Genomic DNA, 17,550 nt, shown 5'->3' with positions numbered 1-17,550 from the left:
TAGGATGTGAACAATGCAAAAGAATCTAATACAAAATATAAGTATGTTACATGAATATATTTACAATTAGGCACACAAAATACATTAATCCTTGTATGTTTTCACTGTGTGGTACTTTTCAAAACAGTTTTTTTTGGGTGGAGACCAGGTTTTCTCACTTTCTGAATTTTGACTTTAGCAAATCTGTTGGTCTTGTCGGCAATTTTCTTGAATAACTCGTCACTAAAAATAAGTTGAAAAAATCCGTAAGGTGTTGAGGGATTGTTCCTACCTGATGCTTTGTATCCAAAAATTGTTTCATTGAATGAGAATGCAGGTAAATCAGGATCGCCAGCTTTCCACTCGCGCCATGGTTATGGAGGAGCATCACCACCTCCGGTTTCATTATCACTATCACTTTGTTCACTGTCACTTACATTATTCACTAATAAATCATCCAGGTTAGTTGTTGGTTCATCATCCTCACTATCACTGTCCACTAACTGTTCTAAAATATCCAGTTGCGTGAGTGAAGACGAAGCAGAAGCCATGTTTACATTCAAACAACAACATCTGTAAGCTTGCATAAACATTCAAGATTAACGGAGCTTAAAAAAGTTACCACAATTCCCGCGAACTATTGTAAATAGAAAAACATGTTCTGTCAGAGACCGTTAGATAGCCCTACAATACCAGAACACGGCACAATTGTCATACGAGCGCTGTGAGTACGGGAAATTGTCATGTCAAGTGGAGCTCGACATCGGAGCGCAAGTCTAATATTTTAGTTATCAGACAGTGCCTCTTATAAGGGCTTCTGATAAGTTCACCTGCATACACCCCAGCATCAGTGGGTAGTGTCTGACACATCCCACTCTGATGAGTCTAGTGTCAGACCTAAGCCGAAACGCTGGTTAATAGAGCAAACGGCTGAAAAGCCTTACATCTGATATGTTTTTGACATAATATTTTAATGTCGAACCGCACTCGACATAGGAGTGCAAAAGGTTAAGGGTGTTTAAAGGTGACTACCGATTTCTTGGCTTCCACCACGTTGAAGAACTACTGTAGGATGAAATTCCGACACTCCAGTGTCTGTTAAGAACAGACGGACATTAAACAACTTGGATTGTTAATAACTTTTGACTCAAACGTTTCCAGACTATAGTTTCTTATCTCAGATTGATCCACTAGCCATCTTCCATCCTCCCTTGAAAGTTTGTAACATCATCATGGTTACACCCTGTATATATTCCCGTTCAATAGAGAGAAGACTCTCAGGTTTCTTATTTTTCCATTACATTGCATTCACAGCACTTACACTTGGCACTGGTTTGTTTTACTTTTGTTATTAAACCAGATAATCTCCAGCTTTTCTCCTTTCAGTGAGAAATGTATCCATGCCAAACTTAAGGAAAAAAATAACACAAAATTAACACAATAATGCATTTGGAAGTATTTAAAAAAATCTTCCCTAGTTCTTAAGTGAAGTATTTACTGTAAATCATGTTCAGAGCATTATTGCTGAGAACATCACATATCACAACACAAACAAAATGGTATTATGACTGCTGAAGGCAAGAAGTGTGCACGTAAGCCCAGGTCTCCCATGTTTTCACCAGTTCATACTTTAGTATGCTGCAGGAACTCACTTCACAGAATTGTGTGTCATGAACAATAGAAGGTTGGGAATTACTGCATTAAGTGAATCTGGTTGGGCGATCGATTTAGAGGAGGTGAAGAAGGAGGGGAGAATGAGTGTCCAAGACAGTGTGGAATCTAACTCGGTTAAGTCGCAAATCCTAAAACTGCTTAAAAAATGTAACAGTGTAGCAACTTTTTGAACTACTTTCCATCTTGGAAATAGAATATTCCATGAAAATGTTTTTTAAGGAAAAAATATACTGTGTCAAGAAATTCTTACAAACTGATTACAAGTACCTTTAAATAACATGTGATTATACTTACATAGAATAATACTGTAGCTATTCTATTTCCTGTTCCAAGGCTTTTAAATGCATTCTGTTCTTCTTTCTGTAACAAAAAAATATGCCACTTCATGTAATTACTGTACATTATATCTCCACTCACACAAGCAATTACTGGAAGTTCTAAAACAGAAATAAATATCACCACGAAGATCTATCTGCATTATATAACAACAAACAGATGCATGTGCATGTGTCCAACACAAAATGAATTTCATAAGACACTCATTTCCAATTTCATGCAAAACTGGAGGGCCTGTGTAGAGTTGCTAACTAATTGGTATCAAATCAGAGCCAGAAATATCACTGCTATTTTGATTAAGGCCAGTGGCCAATATTTTAATTTTAATTCAATATAATAAACCAGCTCAGGGACATCTAGCACTGCTTAATGTACAACAGAAAGTTGTATTTGTTAAAGGCCAAACTGCACATAATTTTGGACTCAAAATTGACAGAGATTATAAATAAATATGGCTACTATGTGAAGAAGGATCTTATCTTATTCAAGATAATACACTTAACAAGTGCTGAAAAGTGGGTCAAATACTTCAAAGAAAAATATGCATCAGGTAACTCAACCCCGTGAAAGCAATTGTTAAACAAGATTTTGCTATGCCAGGCAATAATGCCTTTCTTGAAGATCTATTCAGTATCATAAACAATATATGAACAGATGACCAAAATCGTTTAGAATGTGTCATTAGTCAGAGTCAAAGTCGAACTGTGCACGAGAGAAAATTTAATACTTATTATATGAAATTTTGTAGGTTTATCAACAAAGGAACTCTCAAAGGAATTCTCTATAATTCAATAAGTGTAAAAAAGAAATAAAAGCAGTAATTTTAATTTCTGAAATTTAACATGTTCCACAGTGTTGTTGTGACAAATATAACAAGCATAAGGTAATGGTTAATGGAAACAGGCCTAGTAATAACATTCATTCTGGAATACGTGAGAAAAATTGGGACAAATATTCATTTATAGGATGAAGAAAAATGGATCGGAATAATTTATCAAGGGAAATGTTTAAGAAAAAGGTGAACAACTGATAGGAAATCTGCTACCTGGGCGACAGCCCTAAATGCAGATCATTGATAATTGATTGAACACTCTTCTGCCACGCAAACCTACCTATTATCCTGATTAGAGAATTTCAAAACTTTCTTTTCTCATGAAATTCAAACTTTGAGTACCCAATGTGTGTGTGTGTGTGTGTGTGTGTGTGTGTGTGTGTGTGTGTGTGTGTGTGTGTGTGTGTGTGTGTGTGCGTGCGTGCGCGCTATTGGTAATTTTGTTTTTTTACGGTCCTTTGTCTTATGATATCAACGATCATAAAATCATGTAAATCTACAAGCTTGCTTTTCTCTAAAAGAATGTATTATTCTACAATAAGATAATAGATTCTCACCATTTTTCACCACTTCTTGCATACAGTATGCAGCTCTAACTTTTGAAACTTTGACTTATGTCCAAAAGATAACATAATATCCCTTACCCTTGCAAAATCAAAATGAGGTTCATAATGCCCTCCAATACCATAGTTGACAACTTGTAGTTCCTCAGCTGTTTTAACATTCAGGTTAGTCATATCTGCAACTCGCTGATTTACGGCTGATACATGTGGGTGGTCCTCTTCCTTGAGCCATGCTGACTTGCTGATACGATAATTGGCTGTCTCCAGCTCACCAGTCTTGTAGTTCTGAACTGTAGCTCGACGGAACTGCAACACACAAAATTTTAAAAAGCTGATAAAACTATTACTGTAATAATTAAATTAACTTAAAATAGAATAAAATCTCAAGAGAAAGTTTTTTCAAATAACTATTTTTCGTAGATCCCTAATTAAAAAAGAAAAGAGAAATCCGTCCGTCCGTCCATCCATCCATCCATCCATCCATCCATCCTACAAGTCCAGTCACATTTTTATGACCAACTCCTACATTTGATGTTGGCTATGCATAGTCTATGAAATACATCACATGCAATAATATGAGTCATGTCACACAAACACACACACACTGGGAGTCTACACACTCAGCCAGCAGACAGACAGCATATGCTGAGCAAGCACTACAGGACCTACGAAGAGACTCGTAGCCAATTTACTAAGTTAGATAAAACTATAACCAAAGCTTAACTTCAACTAAGGTATCAAGGAGTTTCTCCCTGGGTCCATATAAAAATCCTATGAGAACTTACAGTCAACAATACAATTTTACTCTTCAAAAAAAATGTATTTACTATAAGTGTTATTAATCTACATTATAGTATTGGCATGATTTGTCTCCTCAAAACAAATAAAAAGATAATACGCAATAATACATTTCACTTGTAGACGTGATTCGTCATGGACCTAACATCACTATATCTTTTTAAAGTTTTTTATCCAATTTTTATCAGTGTTGAACTTAAATATAAATATTCTTAACTCTTTGCGGTCTAACTGCGAGCATAGCTCGCAGCGGCCGAAATTACGTTCAGGCCACGCTGCGGGCATAGCCCGTAGTAAGGTTTGACAATTCACTAAAAATCGAGAACGAGCTATGCACGCATTTTGGTGGTTACATCGTGTTTCTTCATGTATTAGTTACAAGAGTATTTAAGCATATGGCAGTATGATATGTATCAGTCAGAGAATTTATGATCTTTTCGATCGGCATGCATCAGCAGATGTTGTCACTCAGTGAGCTCTAAGACATGGCTTCTCGCGGCAAACATGTGCTTGACAAAAGTTACATTTTCGATATTTTATGATATATTATAAGTTTATACGCAAATGAACATATTATTAACATATGAATTCGAAACAACTTCTTACATTTCATTATGATTGGAGTTCGTTTTACGGCCTAGCGCATGTTCCCGCGTATTTCATATTTGCGCGAATACGTAAGATTGTCTACGTATTAGTAAAGTTGTCTGTTTAGAAGACTGTATTTTCTCCTCCTCAGAAGTCTTTTGTGGTTCATGGAACAATAATTTTACATTTGAGTAACTTTTGTCAAAATTTATCAATTAAAATAAAATTTCGTAAGAGCTCTCATTCATTATTAAAATTATTACTAGGGGGCGGATTTCTATGACCAGTCATATTTTTTCCCTTAACATTATATCTTATAGTCTTGTATTTTCAACATGTTTCCAATCATGATAATCAAAATTAAACAGATTTTATTGGGCATATAAATGCATATTTAGGCTTTCTTAAGTTTTATGGCATATTTTCAACAAAATATCATTATAACGGCATATTTTGGTAATTTTCATTTTAATTTCGTATTATAAAAATCAGAATAAGCTCTAGAAATTATTTTTCAGGATAGACTGGAATATACTACTGAAGAACCATTATAAAGTAGTGTATGGAATGTTTCTAACAGGTAGGAGCTATTGTTTGCTAGCTAGGGCAATTCCTGGAAACCGGGCAATTGTTTACACGGAAGCAGAGGTAATTCTGCAGTTATTTGTCATTGTTCTTATCTCTCCCCTTCCCTCTTCCACCTTCAACACACTGAATGACCTTGGTCATTAGGGAACTTCAGTCATTCAGTTCCTTTCAATATGCCCAAAACGAAAGTCTCAATTTGTGGAAAGTTGCGAAGTTTTGTTTGCGAGTTCGGTGAAAACATATTCAGTACGGATGGAGTGATATTATTCTGTAAATTGTGTGAGGTAAAAGTTACTGCCAAAAAACGCTTCTCTGTGCAACAACACTGTAATACTGTAAAACATAAGAATTGTGTAACTAGATATTTTGCACTCGAAAATAGGCAATGTCTGCTATTCGAAACCCCGACATCAAGTTCTCAGAGTTCACAATTTTCACAAGATCTCTGCAAGATGATGGTTTCGTCTAATATCCCTTTAAAGAAACTTAACAGCCGAAGCATCAGACAGTTTCTTGAAAAATATACAAAGCATCCTGTTCCCAACGAATCTACTCTCAGGAAGGACTATCTGACCCCTTGTTATGAAGAGATGTTGGATATAATACGGCGTGGCGTGGGAGACAGTAAGATATGGGTTTCAATAGATGAGACCACAGATGTGAATCACATGTAGCAAATGTGATCGTTGGCACGCTGAAGGAAGACCGGCCTGGAGATACATTCCTCCTGATATGTGAAGTGCTAGAGAAGACAAACCATTCCACCATTGCAGTTCTCTTCAACAGTTCAATGAATCTGTTGTGGCCAAACGGGGCAAAGAGAGAGCACATTTTTCTATTTGTAACTGATGCTGCTCCGTATATGGTGAAGGCAGCCAAGGGACTTAAAATGCTATACCCGAAAATGATACATGTGACATGTCTTGCACATGCCTTGCATAGGGCAGCTGAAGAAGTTAGAAGTAGCTACCCTGAAGTTGATAAATTAATATCGAACTGTAAGAAAGTATTTGTCAAAGCTCCGCTTCGCGTTCAGAAATTTCAAGAAGAAGCACCTTCACTACTCCTACCTCCCAAGCCAGTTATAACGTGATGGGGGACTTGGCTTGATGCCGCAGTGTACTATTGTAACAAGTTAGATGTCGTGGAGAAGATCGTGAAGTCTTTTGATCCTGCAGAATCGTCCTCCATAAAAACCACTCAAGATTTATTTTCAAGCACTACATTAAAAGCGGACCTGGCTTACATTAAGTCCAATTTTAATTCTTTATCTGGAGCAATCACGCAACTGGAAGTTTCAGGTGCAGAACTAAGCGATGCACTGGATGTTGTAAAGTGCATTGAACAGGAATTAAAGCATGCCAAAGGAACAATAGCATCTAGGGTGTGTAGAAAATTAGAAAATATACTGGAAAAAAATAGCGGACTTGTGTACCTGCGTGGAATAAGTGACATTCTTTGTGGAAACCCTTCATCTGCAGATTTCCAGGAATTTTCTCCAAGTGATTTAACTCTATTCAAGTATGCTCCCGTTACATCATGTGATGTCAAAATAAGTTTTTCTCGCTACAAGACGATACTCAGCGACAACAGGAGGGGATTCTCATTCAACAATCTTAAGATGCATGTGGTCATAAATTGCAACAATTCTGATAATGGAGAATAGATCAGGTATGAAAGTTTCATTCAAATAACATATGTTTTGTGCATAAATTAAAACCGATTGAATATTGAACAGTGAAATTAACTGTAGTGTTTGTCTTCCACAGAGTCCGTCCTTGCCTAGGAGTATGCAGTGTAACCTTAACGAGTTCATGAAATATTCATCATTTTTGTTGATTTTGGGTTAAAGATTTTGAAGAATTAAACATTTTTTTAAACTCTAAATTAATTGCAGCCTGTAGCAATTGTAATAAAAGTGCTTCTATGTAACGTAGATGCTATTCATTAAGTCATATTTTGAATTTTATAGGTCGTATTTTTATGTTTTTTAGGTCATAAGTGCATACATATTTCATACATTTCTAGGTCATAGAAATCCGCCCAATAATTATTACTATTATTATTGAAAAAATATTATTTTTATATCATACTCATTATTGTTGTTGTTTTGTACTTGCAATGCACATTTTATATTAGCAAAATAGGGTAAATACAACAGTATTTCAGAAAACTGTACCTGCTTAGTTATCTGTCAGACCTTTCCTCCATTCGCAAAACATGGTATAATATATAAACAATTTAAAATCTCAAGTGATAGTTGACATGATACAAACCAGACTCCTGCAGCCAGACCCACCGCGCAGCACTTCAAACCCACGGGCTCCGGCAGCCCAGCCCGTGCAGTGCCTTTCTCTTTCTGACGCGGCAGCATACTGGCCCACAGCACTGGGCTCAAACGGCCCACCGCACTGAGCGGGCTCCGTGGAATTACCTTGAGTTGTTCTCCACAATAACATGTGCGCTGTGCACAACGAAATGTTCACGTCACACTACTATTCGGATCATTCATTCTACGAATTCCGTACGCTACTAACATATTGCAAAGTAGGCTAATCACATTTTGAAATTAAACGGTAGATATTTCTCCTGCACTATAATAATAATAATAATAATAATAATAATAATAATAATAATAATAATAATAATAATAATAGTGATAATAATAATAGTAATAATTGAAAACAAACAGAAACTTTATTATAAACTAATATTCGTTTGCAATTGACATCAAGTTAACTGAAAATGAATCTAAATAACACGAAGCATATTCATAGGACTCCATTCGCGTTTACCTCAAAATAAAATATAAACAGAAATGACGTGCAATTTGCCAACAACAAAAACAATCCTGAACATAGCTTTCACTTAGTGTGAGTAGTTTATTGGTCATTGTTAATGTGGTGGAATGGAATTACTGTGAATGAAAAGAAGAACATCAGCATTGTCGTGCGTTGATAATGAAGCCCGCTGAACTGCAATTTATCTCTGAAGCTGGACATGACGCTTGCATACATATTACTTTCTTAGCGATCTGGTGAAATTTTGGACAGTTTTGTCCATTTGTTCTCCAATAGGATGCTATATCTATCTTCTTGCATTCCACAATTTTGCTTTAAATATCTTTCCAGCTCATCTGTTGGAATAGGAGCATCATGAACGTCAGTCCGCGAAGAAAATTTCATTACTTTGGCAGGTTGTGGCATAGTCGTGGAGTCTGATGAAATGGCGTATGGCTTTTAGTGCCGGGAGTGTCCAAGGACATGTTCGGCTCGCCAGATGCAGGTCTTTTGATTTGACTCCTGTAGGCGACCTGGGCGTCGTGATGAGGATGAAATGATGATGAAGACGACACATGCACCCAGCCCCCGTGCCAGCGAAATTAACCAATTAAGGTTAAAATTCCCGACCCTGCTGGGAATCGAACCCGGGACCCTTGTGACCAAAGGCCAGCACGCTAACCATTTAGCCATGGAGCCAGACACAGAAACATTAGAATGCTCGTCATTCAAGCACACCTCGTTCATCGTAAGTTTTTTATCTAATCATCAAGAAGACAAAATCAGTCCAACTCCTTTAATCTACACTAATATAATAAAGAGAGAGTGCAAATTTTGTTAGTTTGTGTATATCTGGAGGGTAATCTCAGAAAAATCCTTTTACTAATATAAATATACACTACCCCTGAGGGATATGGGCTGTATTTTATTTTCAAAACAATTCGAGGTGGGGGCGACAGGGAAGGCATAAAAATAATAGGCTAATATAGGCGAAATATCGAATTTGTCGTGCAAGGACAACACTAAGCTCATTTTAAGCCCCTTGACCCAAAGAACAAATCTTGGTAAGCCCTATGGGCCCAAAAACTATGTTTTACGGCCCTGAAACCGACCGTTATGGAGATATTGGCACCACACTACCCCTGCTCTCGGAATCGGATAAGGAAATGAACTGTCGTAAACATGGCAACGCCATCTCCAGGGTTCTACAGCAGCGCGATTATGTGTGTACGTTTGGGCATAGCTGCCAACCAAAATGTGTACACATAATCCCTGAGCATATCTACAATATATTTCCAAAAATTAACATGTTACAGATGTGAAGTGGTATTTATAATCTCTTTTAAAAATAAAGAGACATGTCTCTCTTTTTTGTTTTTGGAAAATCCACGTAGGAGGGGGTGGAGGAAGGCTGATAAAGGGGTTGAATTTTTTTTATGCGGATACTTATATCTCAAAACCTGAAGATGTTACAGATGTGGAAATACGTATTTGTAATCTCCTTTAAAAATAAAGAAACGTGTTTTTTTTTTACTTGAGAGAAGACGTTCTCACGAGTACAGTTCTATGTCGCATGGTCATCTCAGCCCCAAAAGGCAATACGACAAACTTTGTTTACAAAGAGTTTCTGGGGTAAATGAAACTCAATTTTTCAGTGAGGTTTTATACTTCAGGGATTTTCAGATAATGTCTTAGTACAGTACCGAGGAACGATTACTTTTATCAAATTACGAAATCCACGCGAGGAGCCGCGAGTAACTGCTAGTGTGTACATAAAGTTGACCGCAGATCGTACAGCACACAAAATTAACGTCTTTCCCATCACCGTCAACTGCAGGCTTGAATACCAACCAAATACGACTTAAGTTTAGGATCCGGTTCAGAAGTCTTGTATTGTGCGGTTTTTAGTTCGTTTGTTGCTTCTTTTTCACTTCACAATTTTTGGCCACGGTTTGTTTTCATTTGTAATTACAGTCCACATTCGTTTCCGATAACAGGATAGACGGAGAAGTCAAACTGAAAACCACAGCAAATTTGATCGGCTCCACTCGATCGTATTGCAACGCACTCTGGTGACACGCAGTACACTGTACACATTGAAGCAGTCAGCCCATTGAACTACCACAGCGCTGTCCTTGGCTCACAGCGTACGAATGACAGAGCGCTGGCCCAGACCGGCCCGTGCGATGACGTCACGGGCTTCGTTTGTTCGAGCCTTTCAAAGCCCATTGCAGTGTACTGCTGAAGCAGCTCATGGGCTGGGCCTCGCTGCAGGACTCTGATACAAACAGCGTTTTTCAAAATTAGATGCTCAAACAAGCACGAAGAAAAAAGAATCATGCAAATGTCTCCTACAGGTACAGATATTTAATTTATTGTTGTTACTTAATATTGTTGTTTATACCTTTGTTATCTTTTATACGTATTTAAACTTATTATTATTATCAGCGTAAATTGGCCCTCCATAGGCTGTATCTAATAATTAATTAATTAATTAAATAAATAAATACATAAATAAATAAATAAATAAATAAATAAATAAATAAATAAATAAATATAATGTTTTAAAAATCCTTAAAAAATGACCAGTCCAGAACATTTGTTAGGGATATTAAGGCCCAGACTGGAATGGGTTAAGCAGTGTTTTTTGTCATCTAACGTTATATCTGTCTGTGATGATTTTTGTAATGTACTCTTTTTTTTGTTTTAGCTGAAGATGTTCTGAAAAAGGAACGAAACATGTACGAATATAGACGACAAGATATTAAGCCAAATATATTATGCATTAATTGCATAGGTTAGCCAATAAATTTATATGCTGGATGGTGGAATCTTCTATTCAAACCTAAGTTGAATTAACGACAATGATATTCATAAATTGCTTCTATGTTAGGTATTTATGTGCATATTGTCCCTTATTAGCTCCTTACCTGCATAACCTGTGTTTGTGTACCCACAAGGTCTTGGCTTCTTTTACCCATCACTAGATTGGAGAGTAACAGCCATACCTGCGGAACCTGTTCCCCTACTAGCTGTCATCCATTTGACATTCAGTCTCTAATGATCAAGATCACCAGTATGATGCATGATACCAGCATTTGTGGGTAGTTAGTAATGGCATGTGTTTAAAGGATATGTTATTTCTATTCTGTGATTTCTCATGACTTAGAACTTACAGCTTTGGCAAGTAAGTAATTGTAAGTTAAATATTCTCTCTTTTCCACAAACACAATACTTCATGAAGATTCTAAGTATGTAATTCAATTTTCATTAAACTACTTAACCAATAAATATAACATTAAATTATTTTTAAAAGATTTTTATAAAATACAATAACCAACTTGAAAAGGAAATACTGAAAGAATTACGAAGACAGTTAGATGTTGTTTCTGATATGCCATGTTTCTGGAAACTGAGTATTTCCTCCAGCCAACCAATATTGTATTAAATACGGTTGGACCCACACTTACAAATTAATTTGTCCAAGTTTGAATACATGTACATTTTTAACAGATTTACATTGCACTTCTTAAATATATTTTTAATACTGAACTTATGTATATTTTAACATAAACTCCTATTGCATCTGTTGACTGTATTTTATCTCAGATATTTTATGTATCACTGGTTTTGTTATATGTCTTTCTTCTTTTTATATTATTTGCTGATGATGAGATCTAAGCTAGGTTGAAACATGTGCATGTCCTAGGTATTTTTTAAACAACTACGTAACTTTTTAAATAGAACATTTATTAAACGGCAGAAATGTATTGAATAGGTGGACCTAATATAATGAGAATTTCATCCTAGATATCTTTCTTACTTTTAAAGAAACCACTCAAACTTATTCACCTACTAATGTCATTCCATGCCATCTTTTCTCTGACAGCTCAGAACATACCACTCAATTTGCAGGTTATAAATGTCATTTTTTGTCCGTATTAAAGATCTACTTACCGCTTAGTCGAGCAGATCGTCTTCTTTCTCCCAAGTCTTCCCAGCCCAAACTTTGCAACATTTTTGTAATGCTAATCTTCTGTCGGAAATCACCCAGAACAAATCGAGCTGCTTTTCTTTGGATTATTTCCAGTTCTTGAATCAAGTAGTGAGGGTCCCATACAGTGGTACCATACTCTAGTCAGGGTCTTTCCACAGACTTATATGCCCTCTGCTTTGCAACCTTACTACAACCCCTAAACACCCTCATAACCATGTGCAGAAATCTGTACCCTTTATTTACAATGCCATTTATGTGATTACCCTAATGAAGATCTTTCCTTATATTAACATCTAGGTAAGCAAAGTCATCTCCATACAGGCCATGAAGACCCTTGGAGGAGTGGAAGGTAAAGGCTTTCACTATCCGTAACCTCGGCACTTGGTGGGGTGGGGTGGTTAACCCTATACCCAGTTTTGAATCTGCTCAACATGTGCAACACAGATTACACTCGCAACCTCGTCAGTGTGTGGGAAAAGCAGCAGAAGAAGAAGAAAAGAGAAAAAGAAGAAGATGAATCTGCTTCACGCAGCCAACGCTAACGGACATCTCATACCAGCCCAGGGGATTCAAACTCTAATTTGCGCCAGAACATGCTCTCTGTCTTATAAGGATCGCTAAAACTTTCCCCACATTCAAGTTTCATCGCTACTCTTTAATGAGTTTATTATATAAACTAGTTTTAATTGCTAGTGTGTGTGTATTAACTAGCTTAACTGGTATTTTCTGACAGCAAGATTGCACCCCTCTTATGAATTTTGATTCTGCTGAAGTTCAAGTTATACGTCAAATTTAGTTTGTTCAACGTTATGTGCCTTCGACTAGTTCAACTTGGACCCATGACAAGTCAATGAACTCTATTTTAACCCTTATTTATGAATTCAAAGGAACTTCATCCTCACAATATTAATCCACGCTTCACACATTGACATATTTTTATGTCACAATATGCAATGTCATGTTCCAGCGGCCTCATAATTGTTTTTAATTCCACAGATTGCCACTGTTACTGTTCTCCATGATGAATTTTGCTTTTAACTTGCATATATTGTTACAACCTCAAGTCTAAGGCTTTTATTGTATTGATTATTGATTATCACTTTTTATTATGACGTGCTTCATTTTTTAATATGATAATAACATACTCTATATTTTAAGCTCAGGGCCCTGACCTAGTTTTTTTTGCATTAATGGCTGATGATGTTCGCTATGTCAAATGAAACATGTCCCAATATTAGACACTTCATGATTATAATACAATACAATGAGTGTATTGTAATGTACTGAATAGGTGGTTATAAATAAAATAATTTTACAATTTTAATAAGTGATATGTTCCAAGCTGTCAGTGAAGAGATGGCGTGGGAGGGCATCAGTAGACGAATAAGTTTGAGTGGTGTCTTTAAAAGTAGGAAAGATCATAATAATGAAGATAAAGTTGGAATTCAAGAGGACAAATTGGCAAATATTTGTTTATAGGAAGGGGAGTTAGGCATTGGAATAACTTACCAAGGGAAATCTTCAATAAATTTCCAATTTCTTTGCAATCATTTAAGGAAAGGTTAGGAAAACAACAAATAGGGAATCTGCCACCTGGGTGACTGCCCTAATTGCAAATCAGTAGTGACTGATGATTGATTCCTATTGTATAAGTCAAACGTCACCACAGATATGAAAGTTATAAATTATCATCTTACATTAAAGTTGAACGAAAGTGAGGTCACATCACTAAGATGTAACATTGGTTCAGGAGGTAACAATGGATGGAAGTTAAGTAAATCTTACCCTGGTGAGAAATCTAATCAACGAACAGATAAGTGTTTCATTTCCTATCTAATATACATGGATTTTTGTATTGAAAAGGAGGACAGCATAAGACTTTTTTATTGGTAAAGAATGAAAGTGAATGATATATATCCATAAAGATTCACTTTGTAAGAAATATACGTATAAATAATATTTAAATTAAGAAATACATCATTTCAGACAAGAATTGTAATGTTCTGAGTTCCAGGTTGAATGGAAATGTTTAAAATTGATGTTGAAACTACTAAGATGACGTATCCGATGGATCACTAAGATGTAATATTGGGTCGGGTTGTCACAGTGGATGAAAGTTAAGTAAACCTTACTCCAGTGAGAGATCAAATCAACAAACATGTAAGTGTTTCATTTCATATTTCTCCCAATACTTCCTAAATTATGTTAGTATGTTGATATGTAATTCTTCCAGGCAATAATTCACCTTTCTGAAGATAAATGACGTAGCTTTGAACACCTTAGCGTGAAATTAAAGTATTGTTCATAAGTATTTCATAATAAAAGTACAGGTTACAGGTATCATGACATGTTAAAATTGAGATGATTTTATACACGACTTTGACTTACTTTGCATGTTAAATTTCCATTACCAGCTTGCTCCAAGTTCATTGTGCTTGGAAATTGTTTGAAATGAGTTAAATGCATAGTGAAGTACACAAATACAAGTTCTAAATATGATTTATAATGGTGAATATCAACGAGGGAATGTCTTTTGAAAAATAATACAATGTCATACATGACTTAGCAATGTGATACGTAAATTCAGGTACGATAATCTTGTTTTAGTAGAAGAACATATAATGAGAGTTAGGTTGATATGTTAAGGTCTTGGAAGAATGTCAGGAAACGAGATGTGCCTATGATATAAAGAGTAATGGGGGTTGTTTTAACCCTTGTCTAGTCGTATGAAAATGATAACGTTACTAGTCGTGCTCGGAGGTAATCTCCAGGGTTAAAAATGCGTGTCACTTTCGATCTTTGAGATGTTGTTTTGGCATGTTCGTTTGCAGTATTCTTCAGTATAATTAAAAGAAGCCCTTTTAAACCGGTAGGTTATTTTTACACAATTTGTTTATTCTAAAAGCAGAATACTGTAGACCTTAACAAAGTCGAATTATAAATATTATAAATACGTGAGACTCGTCATTACCTACGACGATCACATCACATGAAATATAAAATAATATTTTTCTAAAACAAGTTTAGAAGAACAAAACAACAAGTCATCCACCTCTAAAATCACAAATTATGCACTAAAATATAAGGTAATTTACTTAACTTGGATGAAAATGATTTATACTGGTGTAGTGACAATTAGAAAAATAATTTTAACCTACAGAACGTGTATCAGCCAATAAAACTTTTGTAGAAAAAAAATTAGTACATTCATAATGTGTAATTTGAACACTTGAGTAATAATTCTATAAAATCTCTGAAGTTTCAAGAAAGAGCAGTGTTATTCAAAGTTTCTCCTCTGATATGAACACAAGATTAGTATTATGTCATCTGAGTAAGCATTACAACATAGTTCACACATCTTCGTCACAGACATCTTCATCATAGGTAGTGCTTACACATTCTTGGCAGTATGTCAATCTGTGTCCAGGGCAAAGGAATTTGTGGCAGGAAACACATGAGACCTTGGATGAACGGTTCCATTTCCAAGAACAAAACACACAACGTCCACTTCATAAGTCAACATTTTGACAGGGTTGTGGTTCCTCTACTATCCCTGCAAGTCCTGCTATTTTCATCTTCAGTTGGCGTGGAATGTTCACTGTAGTGTGCCTCCTCTTCAGGAAATCCAAGCAGAGCTCTCGAGACAATGTTTTCAGGAACGTGCAACGGTTCAGGTCTTGCTTTGTGTTTTTCAAGAATATTATGTAGGCATTTATTCCTCCAGTATTCATGAGAACAATGAAGAGTGATAATGGCCATCTTTTAGTTCGTCTCGTTACTGTGTATGTAACTTTCAACTTGTCCAGAGTGTCTTCACCTCCTTTTGTCACAATGTAGAACAAGTGACTACATATATTATTGTAAACAATTAGTTTTTAAGAATAGTTTTAATATAACATCCATTTCAGAGCTCTGACCTAGAATATAGAATTTTTGGCTGCTGATGCCTGCAATGACAGGTGAAACATGTACCATTATATGCTTAAACCTTAATATAATGATTGTATCATAGTCTTAAAGACTTCACTGATTTTGTGGTTTTCAATAAATTAATTGTAAAAAAAAAAAGTGTTAATACGTTGTAGAACGTCAACATCTTGGGTTTCCTAACATCACCTGAGTCCTCGTCAATGGAGTCTGAGTTGTGGAAATTTGAAAGGAGGAGTCTGTTTCTCTTGGGCACGTAGGAAAGAAGGGTGCTCTTGTCACCAAAACCAAAAAGACTGCTAAATTCTTCATGTATTCTGGATTCTGTAAATAACTTTGGAATTTCTGTTTTATTTTTTCTTAGAGTACCAACTAGTGTCAGACGATGATCTTCTAACAGCTCATTTGCGAGCGGTATTGAACAATACCAGTTATCAACAGTGACATTCCGTCCAGAGCCAGACATTGGTAGGATCGATCGTAGAACTATCTGATGCAGGGAATTGCTCACTTGGTAAGGTCCATCTGGTTGGCTTCCAATGTACACTTCCATATTTTGAGCATAACTAGTCCGAGCATCGGGGAGTGCAAATATATTCAGTCCGTATTTTGCCGGTATAGATGTCAGACACTGTCGAAATCTGCAGTTGCCTCTAAATGGCTCTAACATTGTGTCAATAGTTACATATTCATCTACGCTGTAGTGCTCAGTGCAAAGAGCATTAAATCTATCTAAAATAAATCTTAAGGGAGCAAGCTTACCATAGTGCTCTCTATCTTTTCGTGTCACGGTGTTATCGAACCTTATAGCACGCAATAGAAACCTTACTCTTTGTAAAGACATAGTGGTGTGAAAAAATTCTACACCTGTAAAGTCCTTTGCATATAAATCGTCTAGATTTTGATGAGACAAGTGCAGGGTACCGGCCATATAAAGGAGGCCTAAGAAGGCTTTCATCTCTGTAACATCAGTCTTTGCAGCATCCCTTTCATGCGTGTAATTACCAACTCGATCCAAATATTAGGACAGCTCACAATTTCTTCAATCATATCTAATCAAAAAAGAGACTCCAGGTTTCTAGCACACTTTCTGCATGCAATGCGTGTCCTCTAACACAAGGAATGTGTCTTCTGATTATATTATGAGCTCCAGTTCTCACATTTTTCAGTGGGCAGCAAGTATACCACTTCGTTATATTATCTCTACCAAGAAGAAATCCCCTTTGAGCCCTGTTTATATAAAAAATTGGAACAGTCTCTAGTTCATCACCAGACTGCTCACTTTCTGACAGATGGTCACTCTGTTCAACAATGTCATCTTCTTTATCTGATGATCCTCCAACATCTTATTCGTCTGGAATTTCAGCGAGCAATTTTCTTATACATTCCTCCTGTCGAGCATCCATTGTTCTGTAGAAAGTAGATGAAAGAGTTATATTATTATCTGTAAGTCCCTTACCTAGAATTAGTAGAGACAAATCAGATATA

General features: G+C 36.1%; 1 protein-coding gene across 4 annotated transcripts in view; it reads right to left on the bottom strand.

Moving 5' to 3' along the window:
• The window catches only part of PH4alphaEFB (prolyl 4-hydroxylase subunit alpha-1), a 361,076-nt gene that overhangs the window by 35,465 nt on the left and 308,061 nt on the right, over positions 1-17,550 (bottom strand). For all 4 annotated transcript variants that reach the window (XM_067137832.2, XM_068225503.1, XM_068225504.1 and 1 more), the window contains exons 8-9: positions 3,466-3,690; positions 1,948-2,013 (exon numbers count right to left, since the gene is read on the bottom strand). In XM_067137832.2, coding sequence (XP_066993933.1) covers positions 1,948-2,013; positions 3,466-3,690 — 291 coding nt within the window. The remainder of the gene's footprint in view (positions 1-1,947; positions 2,014-3,465; positions 3,691-17,550) is intronic.

This window comes from Anabrus simplex, chromosome 1 (genome assembly GCF_040414725.1).
Source record: "Anabrus simplex isolate iqAnaSimp1 chromosome 1, ASM4041472v1, whole genome shotgun sequence".
Lineage (NCBI taxonomy): Eukaryota > Metazoa > Arthropoda > Insecta > Orthoptera > Tettigoniidae > Anabrus > Anabrus simplex.
This window is presented reverse-complemented; position numbering and strand designations above follow the sequence as displayed.